A 27292-nucleotide genomic window follows, 5' to 3' on the forward strand; every position below is an offset into this window, starting at 1 on the left:
CAATTCGATTGGCTCTAAGCAGAGCAATCAGGTTCCTTTGACTGGTTAGTTCCTTGGCTGGCAGAAGCCCTCATTTGCATCAGTGGCCAAATGTCCGCAGACATAACACTTTTCTGCAGGGCCTCTTCTGCCAGGCTTTTGGTTGAGACCAGGCTGAGGGGACATCTTGAGCCCCTCTTCCAAAGTTCCACAAAATCCTCATCTGGGTAGCATCCTCTTTTATCAGGCATTGGCAGCTGGGCGGATTAGGTGGGCAGGGGTGAGAGATCCTTATATTATTTTTAATATATGTTTTGGTTAATTTTAACTCTGTATTTTGGATCTGCTATTAACCATCACAAGCCAGCTGGCTGGGGGGGAGGGAGGGAGGGAGGGAGGGAGGGAGGAAGGAAGGGAGGAAGGAAGAAGTGGCACCTTCCCAGGTGATAGGTTGACTTGATTTCCATTCCTCCACGTCCTTAGCTTTTTCATAGGGGGAAAAATCAGAGGACTGAATGTTTTGCATTGTTTCGAAAAATGATCAAAATAAATTGCTATCAGATGGAATGTAAATTCTCATTTAAAATATAGTTAAGCTGAGACAGTGTACTACGTTTGCAGGTCTCCAGGTGGTGGCTAGAGATTACAACTGATTTCCAGGTGACAGAGATCAGTTCATCTGCAGACACTTTGGGAGGGGGACTATATGCCATTATGATTTAATGAAGTCCCTCCCCTTACCAAACTGTGCCCTCCCCCGGTTCCACCTCCAAAATCTCCAGGTATTTCTCAACCTCAAGCTGTCAGCCCCAACAGCTTCATTGTACTTTTTATTTTGCAAGATGGCTTAATTACATAATTTGAAGAATCAAAGATCTAACTTAGGACAATTTCTACGTGTACTTTCTGAAGTCACAGCATCTGAAACTGGCCCAAGAAAATCGTGATGGGAAGGAGTAATGTGTGCAAACAGGCTAATGGACAGTTTAAGAATGTAACAAAAAAAGAAGAGCCCTGCTAGAATAGTCCTTCTTGTCCAGCATCCTGTCAGACCCAGAGGGCCAACAACAGAGCATAGAGGTTGAGGCCTTCCCCTGATGCTGCTTCCTGGATTTGTACCTCTGTATGCGGAAGTTCCCCTCCATCATCATGGCTAGTAGCCATTGATAGACTAACCCTCCATGAATCTATTTAGTCCCCCTTTAAAGCTGCTTATTCCTGTGATGCCGACTGCATCCTCTGGCAGCAAATTTCACATTTTATCACTTGCTATATAAAGAGAGCCTCTTGTGGCGCAGAGTGGTAAGGCAGCCGCCTGAAAGCTTTGCCCATGAGGTTGGGAGTTCAATCCCAGCAGCCGGCTCAAGGTTGACTCAGCCTTCCATCCTTCCGAGGTCGGTAAAATGAGTACCCAGCTTGCTGGGGGGTAAACGGTAATGACTGGGGAAGGCACTGGCAAACCACCCCGCATTGAGTCTGCCATGAAAACGCTAGAGGGCGTCACCCCAAGGGTCAGACATGACTCGGTGCTTGCACAGGGGATACCTTTACCTTATATAAAGTAGTATTTCCTTTGTCCATCCTAAACCTATTGCCCATCAGCTTCATTGGAAGCCCCTTAGTTCTAGTATTTCGGGAGAGGGAGAAAAATTTATCTTTGTCAACTTGTTCCATTCCATCCATCTTTAATCGCTCCTGCGGAGCGGATAAAATAAACCAGTAAGGGCTGTATTGGCGGTGAAAGGGTGGGGCCTGTCCGGGGATAAAAACTCAGAGGGGCCAATCAGGAGCCGCGAAGCCGCTCCTGATTGGCCCCTCCGAGTGCCACTCGGGGGCCAAGTGGCCAATGGGGAGGCACTCGCTGCACCAACAAGAATTTTTGGGAAACCAGCAAACATTGCACAAGGCATGCAGCTTCCCCCATTATGAACACAAAATAAGTGGGAGTTCATCTCATCTTTCTATGCCACTTGGGCCAGAGCCAGAATTTGAAAAGCTGCATTGGGGAGGGGTGCTAGGCTGAGGAGCACATCTCCCACAGCAGATGTCAAGCAAAGCAACTTTGTTCCCTCTTCCCAAGAGTTAGAACCATTCCACACCTGGAAAGTATCATGAAATGCTTACCTCTCGCTGCCACTAGATTTTTGAAGTTTTGCATGACATCGTCAACATCCAGTGTCTCAGCAGCAAATCTCAAGCAACGTCCATTTTAAAGTGCCTCTTGGGGAATCGCATAAAGTGGATTCCCCAAAATATATAGGACAAGCAAAGAAGAGCAACCAACAAGACACACGTGAAGTAAATGTGTGGACCTGAAGTAGTGCTATCTCTGCCTCCAGTGCCTGCCCTCGCACCTGCCTCCCTCCCTCTTCTTCCAGGGACAGGGCTTTCTTTTTGTAAAGCAAACTGCCTGGAGCAACTAATAGGCATTAAATCGTCCAGACAGGAAAAAAAAATTCCCAACCAGTTAATACACAAAGTATGCCTCTCTAACCCCCCCCCCCCAATCCAGGAACAAAATTACTTTATTAAAGCTTCAAGTATCAAATCCAAAGGGGGTTGCTGTAAAATAAGCACTATGTATCTATGATAAGATGCATAGGTACAACAATGGAGAAGTTTTACTTTTTAAAAAGCCTTTGCATCGCAGGCACTTTCAGCCATGCAAAAGGTGATTGGCTGCCTGTCTTGATTGACGGGTGGAGGAGAGTTGTGTGTGTAGCGTGTTCTTCTCCTCCTCCATTTCCAGCAGCCTTGCGGAGTGATTAGAAGCATGAGAAGGCAGCAGAGGGAAGTGAGAAACCAAGGAGTTGCAAAATGGCTGGAGGCGTGATTTTTTTATAGCGTTACGCCATGGCGCTGGCATAACACTATTTTTTATGATGCGCGGAATGGCCCTTAGTATGCACTATGTCTGACTGATTCCAACTTGCAGGTGTTCCTAGTTGGGCCTAGCAGGCCACAGATCTCTTACCATCTTCAAGGCCTAAACAAGATATGGGATAATCATTGACTCTATGTGAAAAGCAAAGAGCCACAGAATGGGAGGGGGAGAATTAGAGCAATGAGGTAATTTTACAGAGGGTTCTGACTGGGATGTGTTCATTGCCATTGCTTGACTCCAGTAGGCTCAAAGCTATAACTGGCCTAAGAATTAGGAGATGAGAGACCAGTAAAGCTTTTGGAGAGACTGACGACCTATACCTATGAATTGCTATCAGTATCATATGAATTGCGATTGGACTGACACCTGCATTTGCAAGACTGTAAGACCGTGCCGCCTAATGGAACCTTTAAATTGTTAGTTAGTGAGAAGAAGAAGAAGAAGAGTTGGTTCTTATATGCCGCTTTTCCCTACCCGAAGGAGGCTCAAAGCGGCTTACAGTCGCCTTCCCATTCCTCTCCCCACCCCTGTGAGGGGGGTGAGGCTGAGAGAGCACTGATATCACTGCTCGGTCAGAACAGCTTTATCAGTGCTATGGAGAGCCCAAGGTCACCCACCTGGTTGCATGTGGGGGAGCGCAGAATCGAAACTGGCATACCAGATTAGAAGTCCGCACTCCTAGCCACTACACCAAACATATAATCAGATGAGCTAGCTGTTTTTATTTTTGAGTTGCTTCATTTTAGAAGATTATGCTGTAATATACAATGAAAAATTGATATTTCAAAATTTCTTCTAATAAACCATACACATGTATTTATTTATACGACTTTATTTATTTGCATACACATGCTCTGAGAACCCATAGGGTTCAAGCTGACAGCAGGTTAGGGGGCAGTGACACAAGGGGGTCTGGGCAAGACATTGGGCTGCTGAAGGACTGACACCAAGCCAGAGACCATGCATGCACATGCCTCTTTTTATCTTTCTATCCTTCTTTGATTTTTCAATGGTATGCTGAACAGCTTCCACCTAATTTGTAACCCTCTCCTTCTTTCAGCAACTACTCTGAAGTTTTGAGCTGCCAGGTGACTTTTCCCTCCTCATTATTGTCTGAAAGAGGGAGGGGGAGATGAGAATGAGGGCCCTGCGGGAATTACCAGCATTCCGCAGGGCCTGCAAAATGGAGCTCTTCTGCCAGGCCTATGGTGAGGCCGGGTGGTGAGGAGGATCAGGCCCCCCCCTCATGAAATTTGGCAGCTCCCTGTAGCTGAGGCGGTAGAGACTCGATGATTAGTATTGCCATCTATTGTTATTGTTGTTATTGTTGTTATTGTTGATTAATTGGTCGTTATTTACTGTAATTTTATGTTATTGTTATGGATTTTAGGGGAGGGGTTTTTATGTAAGCCGCTTCGAGCCTTCGGAGGGAGGCGGGATATAAATATAATAATAATAATGATGATGATGATGATGATGATGATGATGATGATGTAAGAAGTTGGTAAGGAGGAAAGAAAGGGAAGATGGCAAAAAGCAGGAGCAGCCATTAGGGAAGGTAACCTGTCAAAGGATGCCAACCTTCAGGTGGAACCCGGGGATGCCGTGGAATTATAGAGATCTAAAGAGATCATGTCCCCTGGAGAAAATGGCTGTGTTGGAAAACAGCTCTCTGTGCCATGTCTCCTGACTTGTGAGGCTGTAAACAGGAACTCTCTTTACCATAGAGTTAGTGAGATAGACAGGGACACTGACCGCTCCCCTTTGATCTCACTGGCCTGTTCCTAGAGGGTAATTTCCTGTTTCTCCAGTCTCCTCCCCCTTTCTCAAGCCTGCAACATGATGGAAGGGAGATGCCTCAAGCATCTCTCTCCATCCAGCTATTTAGACTAGAATAGGAACCTTATCTTTACCTCTAAGTATGCAGTATTAAGTTATTTATTAAATAGTTCCTATAGTTAAATAGTTCCACGTTTGTTAATGTGTCTTTCTTTGTTGTTTTCTCTGATCCACATGCACTCTGCCCGCATGCTGCGGTCCACTCCCCAAATCTTCAGGTATTTCCCAGCCCAGAGCTAGCAACCCTATCGGTGTGCAACCCACTCTTGGGTCCCAGCCCATAGACTGGGAAACACTGTGCTAGTGGATGCTGATATCAATTCATTCTGAACCTAAACAGTGCTTGAACAACCTGTTTCCCAACTATTCATTTATACCAGAAAAAGCAACATCAGACAGAGATCTTACCTCTCCAAGCTATCTTGAGTGAGAGGGTTCTCCTTGCCATTTCTCACATGCAACTGTAGAGGTATATCTTCTTGCTTACTCAGTGCCTCTTCATGGGCCTGGTCCCTCATATGGTGTCTGGGTATCTGGGGAGGCTTTCTTGCCTCTGGCCCAATCCTCTGACACCTGAGCAATTGCTGATAAGCAGTTCGGAAGTCTCTGTTCAGAGTGCCATATAAGATAGGGTTTAAAGCTGAGTTGGCATACCCAAGCCACGTGACAATAGACAGCAAGTCTGCTCTCACTGCATTGTCCCCTTGGATGCCTCGATATATGAACACAGTGAAATAAGGAAACCAGCAAATAATGAAGGCCCCCATCACAATTGCAAGAGTAAGAGTGGCTTTGTGCTCATTCACAGTTGGCAACACATGGCTGACCTTCTTGTTACCGGGGACATTGTTGATCCTCTTTGCTTGCTCCCTGGCTATTTTGAATAGCTGATAGTATGTAGTGCACATGATAATCAAAGGGATGTAGAATGTAAGCAAGGCATCCACTAGTCCATAAATAGGATTGACCCCAAGACTGCACTTTTGAGGGTTATGGTCTGTTGTACCATTAGTGTTCCAGCCCAAATGGATGGGCAAAAATGAGACCATGATTGATACCACCCAGATAATGGTCATGATCATGGCCACACGTCGAGGAGTGACCAAAGTGGTGTAGCGGAGTGGTGCTGTGACAGCATAGTAGCGATCGAGACTGATCATGAAGAGGTTGAGGATGGAGGCTGTGCACAGCATGACATCTAGACTATTGTAGATATCGCAAAAGGTGTGCGATAAGTACCATGTATGATTGGAGACTTCATACATGGCTGCAAAGGGCTGCACCAGCAGGCCCAGCATCAGGTCCGTGACAGCCAAAGATACAATGAAACAGTTAGTCAGGGTGCGGAGCCGCCGGTTGAATCCAACAGCCAGGCACACAACTACATTTCCACAGACAGTCACTATAATGATGATTGCAAGAACAATTCCAGTCAACACTTTACTCGAGAGGTCACCAAGCTCAGCAACATTTTTGTGGTTCTGTGAAAAATCCATGGTATGAAGTGTGTGTAGTAGAGAGAGACAGAGAAGCAACAGACCCAGGCGTGTATATCAGCTGTCCTTCAGGTACTCAGAGAAAGATGTTGATGTTTGGTTTTATGAAGCACTTGTACAGATCTTTTCTATCAGCAGTCACTATCAGTTCCTTGCATCATAGTCACATAGCCATATCATAAAGGCATGTTTTCTCGGAAAAGATGCTAAGAACAAATTCTCTGCATATCAAGCTACTAAAAGGTTTCCCCACCCCAAATATCATCAATTCACTTCAAGAGAAATCCTCAGATGTATAGCTTGTACAGAACACTTATGTCTCCGCAATGGGGACCTGAAGCAGCTTTCATCATTATCCTCTCCTACATTTTATACTCACAGAACCCTATGCTGAAAATATGTGTCTGGAGAAGCTGCAGAATATCTGCTTGGCATGCAGGAGGTCCCAGTTTCAATCCTAGGCATCTCTCTCTCTCTTTTTTAAAGAATATCAGAAGTAGGTGATATGAAAGACTTCAGTCTGAGATGATGGGGAGCTGAAGCCAGTCAGAATAGATGACACTGACATGAATGACCAATGGTCTCAGTAAGTATAAGGCAGCCTCAGGTGTTCACATGTTCATGTGACTGGTCAAGGTCACCTAGCAATTTTCCATGGCAAAGTCAAGATTCAAACCTGATCCTAGATCCTAAATCACACTGTTCTGATGGGTAAGTTTTTCATTAGCAGTTAGTAATGACATCTAAGTGAATCCAATGTTTTTTTGTGATCATATATCTCCTAACAGTTGGTTGGACACACAATAGAGCAAAATATGTTCATGTTGAAATTTAATCTCCCAAGAAGAATTTGGCTGGTCACAGGTGGAACTAGAGGGAACCTTGGTCTGATTCAGCAGGGTTCTTCTTATATTGTGGCAAGTCTCTTTAGTATCAGCTTCCGTCTTTCTTTCACTCTCTTTCCCCCTCCTTTCAGAGAAATCATTGCATGTTGTCATATGATGTGGAAACAGACCAGAAAACAGTACAAAAAGTCTCAACTATATCTTCATTTTTAGGCATGGTCTCTGCTCTGAAGATAGTTCAAAATAGTTGAGGAAGAGGAAGAATATCTGGAAAGAATAATTAGAATCAGATTACACAGTTCAGGACTTCTCCAACTAGACATATGTGTGACTTTTTAAATGTTGCTCTAAAACCTGTTATAGACATGGGGAAATAGCTGTTGTAACAATCAGAAACTTTGTGGGGGCCTCTCTTAAGACCGTTTATGCACTGGGAACTTCCTGCCCCAGCTCCCATGCAGGAGCACAAATCAGGGGGGGATGAAGTGCACCAAGCCAAATGGTCCCCCGTGTGGGTCCAGGAAGAGGTGAGGCAACCTGCCACGACTAAAACTCCATCCTGCAGCTCGGCATGAAATTTCCAGTGCATAAACAGTCTTAGTGAGAAAAAACCACATGGCAGCTTCTTTTGCACCAATGCTTTCACATCACTCATGCAGTTCCAGGTGTTAGTGTCAATCATATTATTTGGGTAATCTCTGAAATGGATATGACAGGAACAGGGGGCAAGGCTAAAATATATATACATAGGGACAAAAAATTGTTCTAGGACACAGAGGCATCATTCTCAACCTTATACTTGATCACTAAGGCAAAATAATAATAGACAATGAAAGAGGATTTGAGTTGGACCCTAGAATCTGTGGATACTAGAATCTTGGCTTTTCCTGAGTTCTGTTCCCCAAATATTCCTTTCAGACCCCAGGGGAGTTATATGGTTGTGAGACCCATATGGTCTAAAATAGGGGTTCCAGGCCATCTGCTATAGCAGAAGAACTCCTGCCCTTGGTCCCCTAAAATATGCTGCTCAGTGCAACAGGAGACATTGGGGCAGCTGGACAGTGTTAGGGCTGCCCAGTTTCCACCTCAAGCTTTTATATAAACAGGTAAATATATGGGGGAAGTAAGGCCACATTAGCATGGATCTGATTGACTGTTTGCAACTGCTTGTCACATTGTACCATGATTGGTGGGTTGTGGCTGGGCTGATATGGGTTTAGGCACAATTAACATTTTTTCCTTTCTCCACTAACTAAGCAGAATTGGTTTTTAAGTATTTAAGTGCCCTACAGCTGCCTTCCCTTCATCTCCCCACAACAGACACGTTGGGAGATGGGTGGGGCTGAATGCTGTGAGAGAAATGAGATTGGCCCAGTGTCACCCAGCAGTGGGGAACTCAAACTCACCACTCTTGACCACTACACCACGGTAGCTAAGAGGAAACTTTCTGCCAAAACAGAATAATGACGTATAAAAATGCATAATCCTTATCCATTGTTGTTCCTCTATATATTTATGAAACAGCCTAGGGGGTGGGACATGTCTGGGTGTCCAAGTTGGAATAGAGCCAATCAGGGTACAGCCAGCTTTGCCCTGATTGGCCCTGCCCCTGCAGCTCCCACCCTCCGTCCCTGGACTCTAGCCTCTTTGCTCTCAGACACCTCAGTGCCTGGAGCCAGCAGCAGGAAAGGGGAGAGGCCCTGGGCAAAGGACCATGGTGGAGGGCCTCTTAACGAGGGCCTCTTGACCTCCCGGCCTACTGCTCATTAAGGACTGCTAAGGAGCTGACTAGCTGACTGCTAAGGAGCTCTGTCCCGGCCCTGATAATGAGCTGGCCAGCACCCACCCGCCCCACTTGATCTGGCTGCGAGCTATGACCCAAAGCCACCTTAAGCTGCCTGGCCAGGGGCCAGGGGAGGGGACCCTTTCAAGGCCCATTCTTAGGAACGGGCTTTGAAGCTAGTTTAGAATAATAATACATTTTCCAAAGTTTCTGAAATGTCATTTTATAACTATATCACAAGCAAACGTGCTTGATAGTATTCTGCATAAAATGCTTCTAAATATGTCAAAATATCTGAACAGATTACCAAACTACTTTTTGAAGTTAGTGTCAGATGCAAAGTAAAAAGTATTAATGAAACTAAACCAGAATACAACAAACATTTTTAATAGTTCAACATTTTCAATAGTACCAGTAATACACAAATGGTTTGAGTCTCCTATATATGTGTTTTTCTTATATTTTGGTGTTACTGGACATATCACAAAAACTGGGAGTTCTCATAATGTATTTATTAAAACTTCAGATATAGGCTAGAATTCCCTTCGCATCTTACAGAATTGTTTTAAGGTTTAGTGAAATTGTGTAAAGAGATTTCTACTCTCATGAGAAGAGCACTATTCTCACATATATAACAGCAGGGGCTGTTATTAATAAAATGCTAAGGGCTAAGTGGGTGGAGACTGGGCATGGCCTGTGAGAGGCAGGGCCCAATTGGGACGTGCAAAGCGCATCCCGATTGGGCCCTTCCTCAGCCAGGTCACACCCACTCAGGACTTTGGCCCAATCATTGGGCCAAACTTCTGACAGAGCCCGCCCACCCAGGGCAATCTGGAGACATCACTGTCAGTCTGCTCCTGACCACCGCAGGGAGAGGAGGTCAATAGGGCTGCCAAGGGGGATAAGAACAGAGGCTTGGACAGGCTGTGCCAGCCCTTATTGCTCCAAGGCTGTCCAGGGAAGTCTGAGGGCATGGGTGCAGGCATTCCTTTTGAGGGCGGGGAACATTCTCCTTCTGCCGAACAGTTGGCTGATGGAGGCCACAGAAAAGCCCCTTATCACTTAAAATACTGCTCTAGCTGGGGGTTAGACACAACCAAGCCATATATATTTCTTCTTCGCAACTCTCTGCAGATGGCTGACTAAAGGATGTTTCCAGATGTGTATGTCATCAGTCAAGATGAAGAGCTGGTTTTTATACCCCACTTTTCACTACCCAAAGGAATCTCAAAGCAGCTAACGATTAACTTCTCTTCCTCCCTCCAACAACAAATACTCTGTGAGATAGGTGGGGTTGAAAGAGTTCTGAAATAACTTTTCTGTTCTGTAACAGAACTGTGACTAGTCCAAGTTCACCCAGCTGTCTGCATGTGAAGGAGTGGGGAGTCCAATCTGTTTCTCCAGATTAGAGACTGTCACTCTTAACAACTACACCAAGATGGCACTCCCTGCACAAATAAAATCCTGTGGACTCTTATTGTAGCCTGTTAATCAGACCCTTAAGAGAATACAATGGTCATAGCAAACACTCTTTTCCAACAACCCAAGAGACGACTCTACACATGGACATCACCAGATGGTCAACACATAAATCAGATGGACTATGTGCTCTGCAGCCAAAGATGGAGAAGTTCTATACAGTCAGTAAAAACAAGACCAGCAGCAGATTGTGGTTCAGATCATCAGCTTCTTGTTGCAAAATATAGGCTTAAATTGAAGAAAGTAGGGAAAAGCACTAGGCCACTCAGGTATGAACTAAATCATATCCCCGACGAATATACAGTAGAGGTGACAAATAGATTTAAGGAATTAGATTTGATAGACAGAGTGCCTGAAGAACTATGGATGGAGGTTCACAACATTGTACAAGAGGTAGCAACTAAAACCATCCCAAAGAAAAAGAAATGCAAGAAATCAAAATGGCTGTTTGAAGAAGCTTTACAAATAGTTGAGGAGAGAAGGGAAGTGAAAGGCAAGGGAGAAAGAGAAAGATACACCCAATTGAATGCAGAATTCCAGAGAAAAGCTAGAAGAGATAAGAATGCCTTCTTAAATGAACAGTGCAAACAAATAGAAGAAAACAATAGAATGGGGAGGACCAGAGATCTTTTCAAGAAAATTGGAGATATGAAGAGAACGTTTCATGCAAAGATGGGTATGTTAAAGGACCAAAATGGTAGGGACCTAACAGAAGCATAAGAGATTTAAAAAGGTAGCAAAATTATACAGAAGAACTATAGAACAGTGAGTTTAACATTTCTAATAACCACGATGGGGTGGTCATTGACCTGGAGACAGACATCCTGGAATGTGAAGTCAAATGGACCTTAGGAAGTCTGAGCAACAATAAAGCTAGTGGTGGTGACAGCATTCCAGTTGAACTATTCAAAACCTTAAAAGATGATGCAGTAAAAGTGCTACACTCAATATGGCAGCAAATTTGGAAAACTCAACAATGGCCACAGGATTGGAAAAGGTCAGTTTACATTCCAATCCCAAAGAAGGACAATGCCAAAGAATGTTCAAACTACCGCACCATTGCACTCATTTCTCATGCTAGCAAAGTTATGCTCAAAATTTTACAAGTTAGGCTCCAGCAATATGTGGACCGAGAACTTCCAGAAGTACAGGCAGGATTTCGAAGAGGCAGAGGAACTAGAGGCCAACATACGCTGGATCATGGAGAAAGCTAGGGAGTTCCAGAAGAACGTCTACTGCTTCATTGACTATGCTAAAGCCTTTGATTGTGTGGAGCACAACAAATTGTGGCAAGTTCTTAAAGAGATGGGAATACCAGAGCATCTTATTTGTCTCTTGAGAAACTTATATGCAGGTCAAGAAGCAACAGTGAGAACTTAACATGGAATCACTGATTGGTTCAAAATTGAGAAAGGAGTTCGGCAAGGTTGTATACTGTCGCCTTGCCTATTTAACTTGTATGCGGAGCACATCATGAGAAAGGCGGGATTAGAGGAGTCACAAGGGATCAAGATTGCAGGGAGAAACATCAACAACCTCAGATATGCAGATGATACCACTCTAATGGCAGAAAGTGAAGAGGAACTAAAGAGCCTGTTGATGCGGGTGAAGGAGGAGAGTGCAAAAGTTGGCTTGAAATTCAACATCAAGAAAACGAAGATCATGGCATCCTGCCCTCTCAATTCCTGGCAAACAGATGGGGAAGAAATGGAGACAGATTTTATTTTCCTGGGATCCAAGATCACTGCAGATGGGGACTGCAGCAAAGAAATTAAAAGACGCTTGATCCTGGGTAGGAAGGTTATGGCAAATCTAGACAGCATCATAAAAAGCAGAGACATCACCCTGCCAACAAAAGTGCGTTTAGTCAAGGCTATGGTATTCCCAGTTGCAATGTATGGCTGCGAAAGTTGAACCATAAGGAAGGCCGAGCGTCAAAGAATTGAGGCTTTTGAACTCTGGTGCTGGAGAAGACTCCTGCAACTCCCTTGGACTGCAAGGGGATCAAAACGGTCAGTCCTAGAGGAGATCAGCCCTGACTGCTCCTTAGAAGGCCAGATCCTGAAGATGAAACTCAAATATTTTAGCCACCTCATGAGAAGGAAGGACTCCCTGGAGAAGAGCCTAATGCTAGGAGTGATCGAGGGGAAAAGAGAATGAGGTGGCTGGATGGAGTCACTGAAACAGTAGGTGCAAGCTTAAATGAACTCCGTGGAATGGTAGAGGACAGGAAGGCCTGGAGGATCATTGTCCATGGGATTGCGATGGGTCGGACACGACATCACACCTAACAACAACAACAAATCAGACCATTATTTTTTTTACTGTGTACATCATATATGAAACATTTCTCTTGATACAAAAATTTTATTTACTGTAGCTTGACCCTTGTAACATTATTAACATGAGAGAGCCAGAGACCTGTGTGACTTGTAAGCATTACCTCCAAAAGCCAAGAAGAAGCCTATGTTTCTTCTAAAAGGTATCAAAATCATATTTAGGCACTGAAACATGCACACTATATAAATACCATTCCAAAATGTCTTATCTCAGTTTACAAATAGGCAAGGGATCGCTTCATAAATACTCTGTAGAGGAAATCATTGCAACACTGTAGCTGGCCAAGCACCATGTTTTGACAAGTTTCCACTGATGAAATGATTTTATTGTAAGGAGAGGTAGAAGCAGAAAAGACTTTCCCCTAACATTTTCAGTAATCATAGAATCATAGAGTAATAGAATAATGGAGTTGGAAGGAATCATGGGTCATCTAGTCCAACCCCCTGCACTATGCAGGACACTCACATATCAATTGCTCATCTACTGTAACCTGCCACCCCTTTGCCTTCACAGAATCAGCCTCTCCGTCAAATGGCTATCTAGCCTCTGTTGAAAAAGGTCCAAAGATGGAGAACCCACCACCACCCAAGGAAGCCTGTTCCACTGAGAAATCGCTCTAACTGTGAGGAACTTCTTCCGGATGTTTAGATGGAATTTCTTTTGAATTAATTTCATCCCATTCGTTCTGGTCCGTCCCACTGGGGCAAGAGAAAACAATTCTGCTCCATCCTCCATATGGTTATCAGATCCCCGCTCAGTCATGTCCTCTCCAGGCTAAACAGACCAAGCTCCCCCCAACCTTTCTTCATATGTCTTGGTCTCCAACCCCCCCCCCCTCACCATCTTTGTTGCCCTCCTCTAGACACGTTCCAGTTTGTCAACATCCCTCTTCAACCGGGGTGCCCAAAACTGAACACAATACTCCACGTGAGGTCGAACCAGAGCAGAGTAAAGCGGTACCATCACCTCCCATGATCTGGACACGCTACTCAGTTTGATATAGCCCAAAATTCCATTTGCCTTTTGAGCCACTGAGTCACACTGCTGACTCATGTTCAATGTATGGTCTACTAAGACTCCTAGATCCTTTTCATACATGCTACTGCCAAGGCAAGTCTCCCCCATCTTATATTGGTGTATTTGGTTTTTCCTACCTAAATGCAGAACTTTACAGTTGTCCCTATTGATCTTCATTTTATTCAGTTTAGGCCACTTCTTGAGTCTATCAAGATCATCCTGTATTCTGTTGCTGTCTTCAGTTGTGTTTGCTACCCCTCCCAGTTTAGTATCATCTGCACATTTAATAAGTATCCCCTCTAATGCCTCATCCAAATCATTTATAAATATGTTGAACAACACAGGCCCCAGGACAGATCCTTGGGGTGCTCCACTTGTCACCCTTTTCAAAGAAGATGCTGAACCATTAACAAGTACCCTCTGGGTACGATTTGTCAACCAGTTATTGATCCACCTGACAGAATTGGGATCCATATGGCATTTTACCAACGTCAACAAGAATATCATGTGGAACCTTATCAAAAGATTTATTGAAATCCAGATAAACTATGTCCACGGCATTCGCCTGATCCAGCAAGGTAGTCACTTTCTCGAAAAAAGAGATAAGGTTGGTCTGACATGATGAACCAGTGAGGACCCTAGCAGCTGCATTTTGTACCAGCTGTAATTTCCTGGTCAAAGACAAGGGTAGGCTCCTGTAGAGTGAGTTACATAAATCTGATATAGAAGTTGCATACATCACTGTAGCCAGACAGTCTGAGAGAAGGTAGTCACTTTCTCGAAAAAAGAGATAAGGTTGGTCTGACATGACTTGTTGTTGCGAAACCCGTGCTGAGTCTTAGAAATCACAGCTCTCTGTTCCAGCTGCTCAAGGACTGAGTGCTTGATTATTTGTTCCAAAATTTTGCCAGCTACAGATATCAAGCTGACGGGTCGATAATTACCCGGATCCTCCTTTTTCCCTTTCTTGAAGATGGGGACAACATTTGCCTGCCTCCATACATCTGGCACCTCACCTGTTCTCCAAGAAGTGTCAAAAATAATGGACAGAGGGTCAGAGATGACATCTGTAAGTTCTTTTAGTACCCTTGGATGAAGTTCATCTGGCCCAGAACACTTTGTTTCATTTAAAGAAACGATGTGTTTCTGCACTGCTCCAACAGTGATCCTAGGCCTTCATTCCCGTCCCCCGTGTTGTGTTACGTTTTTTCCACATTGATCACTATTTCCCTCACAAGAGAAGACTGAGGAGAAATGGGAGTTAAGTAGTTCAGCCCTCTCTTCATCATCTTTAACCACTCCTGCGGAGCGGATAAAATAAAGCTCTAAGGTCTATTGGGGAGGAGTTAGGGTGGGCTCTGTCCGTAATAAGAACTCTGAGGGGCAAATCAGGAACCACGAAGCTCCTGTTGCTCCAAGTGCCACTCAAGGGCCAAGTGGCCACTGGAGAGGCGCGTGAAGCACGCCTCCCTATTGGCCGCTTGGCCCAGACACGCGCACAAGGGGACTCGCTGCTCAGAAGGACACACAGCCTTCTGCCATGGTGAGTCCTCCTGCCTTCCCATCGCCCTAGGGAAAGGAGCAGGGGCTCCGCGTTTAAGACGCGGAGTTCCTGCTCCTTTCCCGCCCCCCCACAACACCACACACCCGGCCCATGCCAAATACCCCCCCTCCATGCCCAGACCCCTTTCCGCCCCGCCGCTGCTTCCCACACATACACACTCATGCATCCGCCCACTGCCCCCTAACCCCCCACCCTCCCCAGACCCCTTCCTGCCCCACCGCCACTTCCCACACTTAAAATACCACCTCGCACACAGACTCATGCACCCGTCCGCCGCCAACTGCCCGCTAACCCCCCCACCCTTCCTAGACTCCTTTCCGCCCCGCCATGATGCCCCGCCACCCACCTGCCGCCTCTTGCCCAGCCCCCGTCCCCGCTCTTCCCACCCCCACGCCGAGCCCCCGTTTTCCTGGTCGATCCCAGCTCGCCGACTTTCACTTTCCACCGGTCCTCTGCGTCGCTGCCCTTTTCCTCCCGTCTAAGCTGCGCCGCCGCTAGGCAGCGCGCCCTGTGTGGCTGCCGCCACAGCCCAAAAATGAACCAGGCATGCGCGGAGTCATGCGCGGAGTCACTTTAAAGAGAATAGAAAGCCTGAGCTTTTCTCTTTTGATACTACTTGGGATGAGAGAAGACAAAACAAAATTAGCTATTAAACAAAGGATTAAGAATATAGAGCAGGCTTTCTCAACCAGGATTTTGTGAAAGCCTGGGGTTTCCTCACAGCCCTGGAAGGGTTTCCGAAATGAGTGGGCATTAATGCATTTTTAATATATTTTTAAAAATTCATGAAACATTTATCAGATGATATAACCCATATGGTCATTGTTGGGCCTGGAAGGGTGGGGAGGGGAGGAGCCCTAAGGTAGGACATGTACACACCTAGGCTTCCCAAGCATATTCTGCATGATCACACCACTTCTGGGGTATCTTGATGCTTGAAGAATGTTTCAGTAGTTTCTCAATGTTAAAAAAGTTGAGAAAGGCTGATAGACAGAGAGATGGATCTTTTGCACTCTACAGAGTATTTAGCATCTTCAAATTCAAGATATATAAAGGCTCTGGTTGAATACCATTATTCCTTGGAAATAAAAAATCATAGAAGGGCAGTTACATTGGTGACATGTTCGGTGAGATGATTTTACATGTTCAGCAAGATAATTGGTCAGATTATTTTAGAGAGACAATATAAGAAAATTCCTAGAGCCAAAAGAATTTGCCTTTGTAATTTGGGAGAGCTAGACACTGTAGTATATATGCTATTCAGATGCTCGCGGCCAGGATCCTCACAGCAACACCGTGGAGGTCCCACATCCGGCCCATTCTCCACCAACTGCAGTGGTTGCCAGTTGAATTCTGGATCAGACTAAAGGTTCTGGTAATTACCTTCAAGGCCATTCACGGTCAGGGCCCAGTGTACCTGAGGGACCGCCTCCCTGCCTATGCCCCTAAAAGAGCTCTGCGCTCCACCGCCACCAACCGGCTAATAGTCCCTGGCCCTAAAGAAGTCCGCCTGGTCTCGACCAGGGCCAGAGCATTCTCTGTACTGGCCCCCACCTGGTGGAACGAGCTCCCGGAGGAGATCAGGGCCCTGACGGAGCTTAAACAGTTCCGCAGGGCCTGCAAAAAGGAGCTCCTCCGCCAGGCATTTGGTTGAGACCAGGCACAACCAACAGCGAATGAAGGGCCCCCGCTCCCCCCCTCCCCCCATCTCCCCCCTTCCTCCCAGAACTCCACCAGAGCGCTCTGGACCTGTTGTGGTATTGCACCGTTCCATCGTTATATTATTTTATTATACTGTTATACTGTTACATTATTCTGTTATATGGTTACAACCACTGTTATTATTTACTGTATGTTTTAACAAAGACTGTTTCATGTATCGTTGATTAGTTTTAATGTAAACCGCCCTGAGCCTTCGGGGAGGGCGGTATATAAATCTAAATAAATAAATAAATAAATAAATATATCAGCTAGAGCTTGTCTCATCTCCCTTTTATTTAGTACGACAGATGGAAAACTTAAGGCATTTTCAGGCAGGTTGATAATTTTGTTGTGCCTTTGCATATGGAGCATGTCAAAAGATAACTGGCAGTTAAAGATGGGACTCCATTACTCAAAATGATTCTCAGTGTATTGTTTCTTCTGATTTTCTAATCTTAACACCGCCCGTGGCGCCACGGGCGCCACGGACTAAATAAAGCTGTAAGGCGTTCTGAGGCGGGTTGTGTCCGGGATGAGGAAGTGTCTGGATTGGACCCTTCCTCCGGACAGACAATCGGAGGGACCGACTGGCAGGCGCAAAGCGCCTGCCGATTGGTCCCTCCGATTCCCAGCCCCGCGCAACTGCGAGCCGCGCGCAGTGCGGCTCGCAGTTGCTCCTTTGCGCTGCTGCCAAGGCCTACCTGCTGCCGCCGCCCTCGAAGAAGAAGAGAGCCGACGCGAAACAGAGCCGCCGCCCCACGGAGCCCCTGGCAGTCGCGCGAAGCGCCGCTGCCGGGGCCTACCTGCCGCCGCCGTCAGAGAAGAAGAGAGCCGACGCCCCACGGAGCCCCTGGCCGTTGCGCGACGCGCCGCTACCGAGGCCTACCTGCCGCCGCCGCCTCAGAAGAAGAGAGCCGACGCGAGACGGAGCCGCCGCTCCACAGAGCCCCCAGAGCCGCGGATCACCTTCCCCGGGGCCTGGGGAGCTTTTTTCCTTCCCCCCCCGATCCGGAAAAAAGCTCCCCAGGCCCCAGGGAAGGCGATCCGCGGCTCGCAGAGGCTCCATGGAGCGGCGGCTCCATCTCGCGTCGGCTCTCTTCTTCTGAGACGGGGGCGGCGGCAGGTAGGCCCCGGCAGCGGCGCTTTGTAGAATTATAGAGTTGGAAGGGGCCATACAGGCCATCTAGTCCAACCCCCTGCTCAACACAGGATCAGGCCAATCCTAAAGCATCCAAGAAAAGTGTGCATCCAACCTTTGCTTGAAGACTGCCAGTGAGGGGGAGCTCACCACCTCCTTAGGCAGCCTATTCCACTGCTGAACTACTCTGACTGTGAAATTTTTTTTCCTGATATCTAGCCTATATCATTGTACTTGTAGTTTAAACCCATTACTGTGTGTCCTTTCCTCTGCAGCCAATGGGAACAGCATCCTGCCCTCCTCCAAATGACAACCTTTCAAATACTTAAAGAGGGCTATCATAGAAATTTCATCTAAACGTCCGGAAGAAGTTCCTGACAGAGCGGTTTCTCAGTGGAACAGGCTTCCTCAGGAGGTGGTGGATTCTCCATCTTTGGAAATTTTTAAACAGAATCTGTATAGCCATCTGAGGAAGAGGCTGATTCTGTGAAAGCAAAGGGGTGGCAGGTTACAGTAGATGAGCGATTGGGATGTGAGTGTCCTGCATAGTGCAGGGGTTGGACTAGATGACCCATAGGTCCCTTCCAACTCTAGGATTCTATGATTTTATGATTCCAGCTGACTGGAGTGACTGGCAAGCTTAATCTTGTATCATTACATCCCACACTTCTCTACATTTGCCAGATCACCCTTCTCTAATTTGTCTCATATGTACAAATGTGAGAAAGGTATTTTGAAATCTGCAATAGAGGAGACAATAACTAAATTATGATTGGGGAACCTGCAATCTTTTAGGTTGAGAGAAAGTTCCCAGTTTCTGGAACTGCTTGAGTGAGTCATCTGTTCCTTTATGACATTAGCAAATGTCACTCTGGTTCTGATCCCTCATCTTAAAGTTTGTTGAATACCTAGCAACCCACACCATCTTAGTATGTGTGTGTGGAGGGGGGAGAAATCATTGCCAAGGACAGGAAGGAAAAGTTCAGACTGGTGCTTGTTCATTCTCTCAGCTGCACCCCACTTTAATTGTCATATTTCTGTATTCATTGGTCTCATTTGAATTTTTTTAATTGTACGAATTTAATGTGGAAAGTGTGGATTTCCAGATGTGAGGAAGGTGATCTTCCTCATTGACAACATAGACATAACAACTGGGCATAAAGATAAGGACATCATTATTTAACTAGTACAATATATAGGCAAGGAATAATGTAAGATACTTAGGCTTTGGATGTACTTCAGATGCTGAAGAGTAATAAACGTTCAGTTATTCAGTGTGTGAACTGGAGGAAGTCTAACATGCTTGCACTTTTAAAAAAAGAAAAATTCTGTTTCCTGTGAAAAAGATAGCAATCTATACAATTTTATATATTTTAAATTTTGTACTGGCTCCCTGATTTTGCAATCTTTTACTGTGAAATGTTTTTTCTCGTTATCTGTTTTATCTGGCCACAGTGCTGTATCAAATAAATTTGATCTGTACACATTTTGATAGCAATCAGTGATTGTAATGACGTTACGCGTCAAAGCTTTCTACTGCACTTGATTTTCTACACAGCTATAGTGATTTTGCACATCAATCTCTTTTTAAAACATAATGTTTAAAAAAATAAAATAGCCATGATTGGAATTTTGTTCCGCTCCTCAGTACAGAAGGAGGTAGAAAGGGAAAATCATGCTCTGTTTAAGCATGTGCCTTCATGTTTTAATTCTGCCCTCCTGTCAATAATCCTTTAAAAACATTAACAGAGGCTCACAGAGGCTTAGGACAGGATTAGTGGCTGCTGAATTTTTGCTGATTTTTGCAAATAAGAATGGGAACTGGGTGCCGATGTCAGTAAGAAAGAATAGAATCTGCTTAGACCAGGCATGTGTGAGCACCATGACGTCTGGAGTGGGGAGGGGAGAAAACTACTGACTTGGACCCACTGCGCAGTGTGGAAATTATGCTCAGGGGAAGAATAAGGAAGTACATGAATACCAGGGGGCTTTCCGCACAAGGACCAATGTTGCCAAATGTTTTCAGAATGCAGAAACGCTATATTAAATAGTGGAATTTCGTCATTCCACATACCTTTAAATTTAGTGGAATACAGAAGTCCCAGTAGCGTTGTATTCATTCCCCACAGGTTTCCGGTCTCCCTGGAATCGCAACAAAGGAAGCGAGATTTTTCTATGCTTATTCCCTCCCCTGGGCATTAATCAAATGGAACAGCCAATGGGCTGTTGTGTTCATGCTCCTGAAAAGCCCTTTTCCCTTTAAGAACGGTTTTTTAAAAACGCAATCACACCCGTTGCAACGAATATGTGTTCAATCATTGCTTCAGATAGACCTTTTTTGCTGGCATATATGAGCTGGCACTTAATCGTTTACACGCTCAAGTCACCCCCCCCCCCTTCCCATGGGTGTGATTTGTGCCCGAAATTATGGGCAGTGTCGAACAGGGGGCTGTATTGTGCATGAGAACTTTAAAGACACTTGAAGTAGGGAGCTTTGTTTTACTGTGTTAATCACTTCTATGGAGGGACTTTAACTGGAGAAGCCTCGCTGGTTCGTTGCTTTCGCCGTTCTAAGGGGGAAAAATGGTGATCGCTTCTCCGGAGGTTTGGGGCTGAGAACGGGGGAGGGACATTCTTTCTACCGCTGCCTTAAGAATGCACATGTCTTTCACTGATGTGTTGCAGCGTGTGCTCAGAAGTGTAGCGATTTCTTCAGGGGGAATCCACTTTTCCCAATTTCTCGAAAAGCGCTACAACGAAGCAATTTTTGCGGGAGTGTTGCAGGAGTGTTGCAGATTGTGTGCGATGTCATGCGGAATGTTGAATTAGTTGCGTTTACCAAAGGTAAGACTTCTGCTACATTTAAGTCGTGCGGAATGGCCCCAGGTGTTTAAAGTGCCATAGTCATAGAACAATTGAGGGAAGGGAATTACTTTTTTAAAAGCCCAAATGGCCTACCCTTGCAAAAATGAAAGCCATTGAAATGTCACTCTCCTGATCCAGCTGTTTATGTTTTTCATCCAATCAGCGGAGGTAGCATTTGAGGTCTAGCTGGTAAAAAGAGGGATGCAGAAAGCAGATACCTGACTCCGAAGCCCTCAGCCTAGATTTGTGTAAGCGGTTTGTGGCTACTCAGTGGAGGAGAAAGGCTGTCTATGGATATCTTTCAACTGTCCCTGTAGGGATAATATTTACTCCGTAGTTCTTACCTCCTCCTATTTTGCCTTTTATGGGGATGTGGGAAGGGCCTTTCCCCCAGAAAACGTTCTATCCTAGAATCATAGAGTTGGAAGGGGTCATACAGGCCATCTAGTCCAACCCCCTGCTCAACGCACAATCAGCCCAAAGCATCCTAAAGTATCCAAGAAAAGTGTGTATCCAACCTTTGCTTGAAGACTGCCAGTGAGGGGGAGCTCACCACCTCCTTAGGTAGCCTATTCCACTGCTGAACTACTCTGACTGTGAAATTTTTCCCCCTGATATCTAGCCTATATCGTTATACTTGTTGTTTAAACCCATTACTGCGTGTCCTTTCCTCTGCAGCCAATGGGAACAGCACCCTGCCCTCCTCCAAATGACAACCTTTCAAATACTTAAAGAGGGCTATCATGTCCCCTCTCAACCTCCTTTTCTCCAGGCTGAACATAGTACTCCAGGTGCCTGCACACAGTACTCCAGGTGTGGTCTGACCAGTGCCATATACAATGGGACTATGACATCTTGTGATTTTGATGTGATGCCCCTGTTGATTCAGCCCAAAATGGCATTCACCTTTTTGAACCAGGAGATGATAGCTTTTCCTCTCCTGCTACTCCATTAATCAAATGAAATAGTGAATGTTTTCGTTATAAGCATTTCATTATAAATACAACCATTTGAAGGCTGGCCATTGTAAGATTTCATTCTTAACTCTGAAAAAAAGGAAACTTGCACACTTACTTCACATTTACTACTATGGGATCCTGCAGAGAGACCGAATACAGTATCCAGCAAACAGAGAAAAGTAACTATCCATTGTTAAGGTGTGGCAGGGCTGCCTCACTGACAGGCACACTGTCTTCTATAACCAATGGCACCCCACAATAGTCTAGGCTTAAGCTAAAGCCATGGCACTGCTAGGGTCAGCCAAGCCAGGCCAGACCCCATCTTAGAAATCTTGCTCTCTGCCTTAGGTTTGGAATGACAGCCTTTGCCTGGCCCAGAGGTGCCTCTGGACTCAAGCTTGCATCAGCTCACCCCCCCCCCCATTGTATTTCTAAGCAAGTGGACTGGCTTCCTCCTGTTTGCCTAAGGGCTCCTCGGAAAATCCTTTGTCTTGCAACATTTTTCACACTTGGCCCCTCTGCCAGGGGAAATCTCCTCCCGACATGTTGCCAGCTAGACCTGATGGCTCTCTTCCTCAGAGCCATTAATACCTTTATCCAAATCCATTTACAGCCATAACCCCCACTTGACCAGGTATTGTCCTAATCTCCGGGGACCCTGGAAACCTCCAGCACATGCTTACCTGAGCCTTGTCACATAGCCCCCTTCCCAAAATCCTATAAAAACTGTGGCTTCACACAGACACTCTGAGTGTCTTCCAACCCGGGACCTCCCATGCTGGTTCGTACTTCTTCCTCTGACCCACCACTCCTCGGACAGGTAACTATCAAAGCTTATATTACTATTTTACCATTTACATCTGTTTTTGCCTTGAGTTCCTACGGGTGTAATCAACCCTGGTATATATAGGCATTTTGATCCATAAACGCTAAGTTACCCCCCTCTCGCAGCATTTGGGCTAATCTTCCCCACAAGCTCAAAGATACGTGGTTTAGGACACGTGTTCACGCAATTTGGGTAACAGATTATGGTGGAGAATGCAGTCAATTGCCCCAGGCTTACTCGGGAGTAAAGTGGACGCATGGCACTCTCCAGTAACCCGGACGTAAGGGGAAAAGCCCATTTGAACTCTTGGCATAAGTGTGTGAATGTGCTCTTGGAAGTGTGCTTTCTAAAACGGTTGGCCTTTCTCTCCTTTCTACCCTTTTGCTATTGTTTTGCTCCTGCTGGAGATTAGTTTCCTTTAAGGCTAGGAACACCGAAGCAAGGTTTTCTGAGGCTTAGACGGAAGGGTGGACAACATGCACCCAACAACTAGGGATTATCCAAGCGTAAGAAGGCGTTAGGCAGTTCCTCTTAGCCATAGGTCAGTCCTAGAAAAATCCCCCTACCGCTACTTTTCATGCAAGCAGAGTCGCTCTCTGTAGCACCAAATTGCCCTGCGGCCACAGGAGTTGGAGTTTCGAGTGTCGGGAGTGGCACGAGAACTCAAGCGGGCTTTGCGAAGCTCAGATGATCCAGGTTTTGGTAATTTTCCCCGTGTTTAAGAAAGCCAGGGCGATCCTAACCGAATAAATTACCCGGTACCCTCAGGTTTTCTTGGTAGTTTTGTCCCTGAATCAAGAGAGCCCCGGCCATCTCGGTATAAAATAAGAAAATTAGCCAAACCCTGTAAGGACCTGCCTTGACGGGAGCCCTTCCCCCTTTTCCCATTGCCGCTTTGAAGGATATAGAAGCCACAAGAAAATCCCAGAGTGATTTCTTCCCTAAAAACACCCTCCAGTTTTCGGTGGTTTTCCCGAGGATCAAGTGCGCTCCGGCAACCTTGATTGGAAAAATCAGCCATCTGCTTGGGTTTTGGTAGTTTTTGCCCTGAACTGAGAAGAGCCCTGGCCATTCTCAACCAAAAACAAACTAGCCACACCCGTAAGAGGTTAAACTCCACGGGATCCTTTTCCCTCTCTCCCCTGCTGTTTAAGAGACGAGCAGCAGCTGCCCCTATACTCATCTCCTCTGAGCTTGCTTGTCCAGCGACAAGAAGTCAGAAAACCACGCCCCGCCCCCTTTAAGGTCTTGGAAATTGATAGAGTAGAATGGCGTCCAGATTGAATCTGACTGGCCTGATTGCCTGTAAGGAACTGGCAGACAGACTGACACTCTGGGTGACCAAGAAGGGCGGCCGGAACCCCTGGCGCCCAGGAGCTTTCAAAAGCTCCAACCCCCTGGAAACCCTTACCGAGGCTTTCCAAGAATGGTGTAACACCAGGAAGCTCGGGGGTGGCAGTAAGGACTTTTATGCCACTTGGGTTATGTTTGTTGCCTTTCAGGACAGTGTAGCCCAGATTGCTGAGCTGCGACATGCCCTAGAGGAGAAGGATGCCCTAGTGAAGGAGCAGGTAGCTCAGCTGACTGACCGTCTCATACAACGGGAGGCCGAGTTAGCTGATCTCCTGGAACAGCGTGAGGCTCATATCATCCACCTCTCCGACGAGATGGAGGACATGAGAACTGAGCGCTTGAGTGCACGGGTGGAGAAGGCTCATCAGCTTCAGACCATCCAGGAATTAGAAGGTCAGCTCCAGGCCACAAAGCAAAGAGCTGAGGTAGCAGAGGCTCGCATTCTCGAGCTAGAAGCAGAGCTAGTTAAGATCAAGGGAGCTGCACAGTTCCTAGTGGAGAACAATGTGGCCAAGCATGCTCAAGTAAGCCATGAGGCATGCCATAGAAAAATGCAGCAACTTGAAAAGCAGTTAGAGCTCCAAAGGGCTCTAGTTGCCACAATTCATACAGAGACTCTTCCCCTTCTACCTTCTGAGCCTCTGCCAGAAGAAATAACCTCCAAAATGTTCATAGAACCCCAAGGGGAAAATTCAGCTCCCTTCCACCCTGTTCTAGTTACAACCCCTGCAGATAGAACTGAGAGGCAGGAAATCCAGAAACAGCTCCCCATTGCAGGCCAGCTTAGAGAATCAGGTACTCTTGAATTTCCCACTAACCAGGACTCCAAAAATTTAAACATTCAGGCAAACAATGGTCTCCACTCTCAGTACAGGATCAAGAGGGAGAACCGCTTTAATCAGAAACACCCCAATTCTAATAGGAATAGAGACAATCGCTCCCTGCAGCCACCTAATGGCTGGAGCAAACAAAAGCCAGGAGAAAGGAGTAAGCCACAAAATGGTTTCCCTTCAAATAATTTCCCCCAAATACTCTCAAACCTAAATACTTCCAGACTAGAAATTCTGCCCATCAGCAGCACAATAAAAGAATCAGTAACAGGACTTTTCTATGGCAGGAACTTAGAAATACTGGAGCAGACATGTCCCGGTATCATGACCAACCCACATCTGTACTCATGTGTGGTTTTGTAAAGGCCATTAGAGAGAAAAGGAACAGAGACAGATGTGAGCTACACAAAACTAGCCCCATAGAAATTTCTTCAGAACCCTCTAAGTACTGTCAGAAGGAAATAGAGAAATTTAAAACTCTTACCCAGAAACAAGATTTGGAAATTAAGGATCTTGATAAGAAAAACAAAGAATTCCAGGGTGAACTTTTAAATGTAAAAACCCATTTGCAAAATGTCCTGGATTTCCAAAGCCACACAGATAATACATTGAAAAGAAAATACAGTAGACCCAGTAACCCAGCTTCACCTCTTGTCTTTAAAGAAGAGGAAATATTCTCAGTTCCCCCATCACAGAGTCAGGAAGTAAATCTTGCCTCTGAACCTGCACAGAGTTCCAAAATCCAAGTTAACAACAACTGTTTTAACAGGGAAGAATTTGTTGCAAGGACAACATTCTTTTCAATTTTCTCTTAGCTTCCCTCCTCCCATTTAATGTTGCAAGCAAAGTTCACAGATTTCCAATTCAATGATATAATCAGCTTAATTTCTCAACTTCCAAAAATAGTTCCAGGGCCTCTGAACTGATTTACACATGAAAAAATAATTGTTCAACATGTGTGCTTCCATTTTTACTTTTAAACTTTCAAAATTTAAATTTGGCTGCAATTGGGAGAGCCTCCACTGATAGTTGCAGTCTGAAACAGCCACAATTTTGGAATCTTAAAACAGACTCTCTTTGTCTAACTGCCTTCCTAGTCACTCAGGCCCATGATTCATGCCTTGCTCTCCCCCATCCAGGCAACTAATCCACATAACAAAGGAATTTTAACAGTACTGAAAGTATTCTTTCTTACCAAATCAGGAAGGGAAGAAGTTTTGTTTCTTTAAAGACTGACTCCTATCTCAGACAGAATCTAAGGGGGAAGAGTACAGTAAAATAGTTCTGTTCTAAGATATGTTTTGTTTTAGTTTTTATTTTAAGACAATTTTGGCCGCTTTTAGTATTTGAAATATTTTCTCTTTGAGAAAAGGCATTCCCTCCATAGCTTTTCCTTCCCTCTGACATTTTACTTCCCATTTTAAATTTTAATTGGCAGTTAACACTTTTTCCCTTTTTTCATAAGAAAAATGTTTTTGCAATTTTGTTTTTGTTTTGAATATGTTGAAACAGCTTCATACAGACCTTTCATTTGGGTACTCAGATTTCCATTCAGCCTGATTTCTTTAAAAAGGCACTCTGTGCATGTACAGAAGAATAGTTTTTCCTCCTTAAGAACACAATTCTTTTGACACACTATTGTGTAGTGGGACTCTACACAATTTGCTAATCTATTCTACACAATTTGTTTTATTCATTTTTACAAGTTGTTTTATTCATTTTTATAAGAAAACCTTTGCTTCTAGATTTGTGCTTATGTACTCTAACTTTCTAGATGTTTATTTCCAAATTCTTTTAATGTAAATCCACAATATTTTGAAAAATTCTTTTGCCATGTTTTGAGTCATAGAATCATAGAATCATAGAGTTGGAAGGGGCCATACAGGCCATCTAGTCCAACCCCCTGCTCAACGCAGGATTAGCCCTAAGCATCCTAAAGCATCCAAGAAAAGTGTGTATCCAACCTTTGCTTGAAGACTGCCAGTGAGGGGGAGCTCACCACCTCCTTAGGCAGCCTATTCCACTGCTGAACTACTCTGACTGTGAATCCTAGTTTAAACCCATTACTGCGTATCCTTTCCTCTGCAGCCAATGGGAACAGCATCCTGCCCTCCTCCAAGTGACCACCTTTCAAATACTTAAAGAGGGGTATCATGTCCCCTCTCAACCTCCTTTTCTCCAGGCTGAACATTCCCAAGTCCCTCAACCTATCTTCATAGGGCTTGGTCCCTTGGCCCCAGATCATCCTCGTCGCTCTCCTCTGTACCCTTTCAATTTTATCTACGTCCTTCTTGAAGTGAGGCCTCCAGAACTGCACACAGTACTCCAAGTGTGGTCTGACCAGTGCCGTATACAATGGGACTATGACATCTTGTGATTTTGATGTGATGCCTC

At 45.3% G+C, this 27292-nt stretch overlaps 1 protein-coding gene across 4 annotated transcripts in view; it reads right to left on the reverse strand.

Moving 5' to 3' along the window:
- HRH2 (histamine receptor H2) overlaps positions 1–27292 on the reverse strand; it is a 107166-nt gene that overhangs the window by 62752 nt on the left and 17122 nt on the right. For all 4 annotated transcript variants that reach the window (XR_013229154.1, XM_077326376.1, XM_077326374.1 and 1 more), the window contains one exon: positions 5111–7310. Coding sequence is in view for 3 of the 4 variants with exons in the window: in XM_077326376.1 (XP_077182491.1) it covers positions 5111–6198 (1088 nt within the window). In the remaining variant the exon portion in view is untranslated. The remainder of the gene's footprint in view (positions 1–5110; positions 7311–27292) is intronic.

This window comes from Paroedura picta, chromosome 3 (genome assembly GCF_049243985.1).
Source record: "Paroedura picta isolate Pp20150507F chromosome 3, Ppicta_v3.0, whole genome shotgun sequence".
In the NCBI taxonomy this organism is placed as follows: domain Eukaryota; kingdom Metazoa; phylum Chordata; class Lepidosauria; order Squamata; family Gekkonidae; genus Paroedura; species Paroedura picta.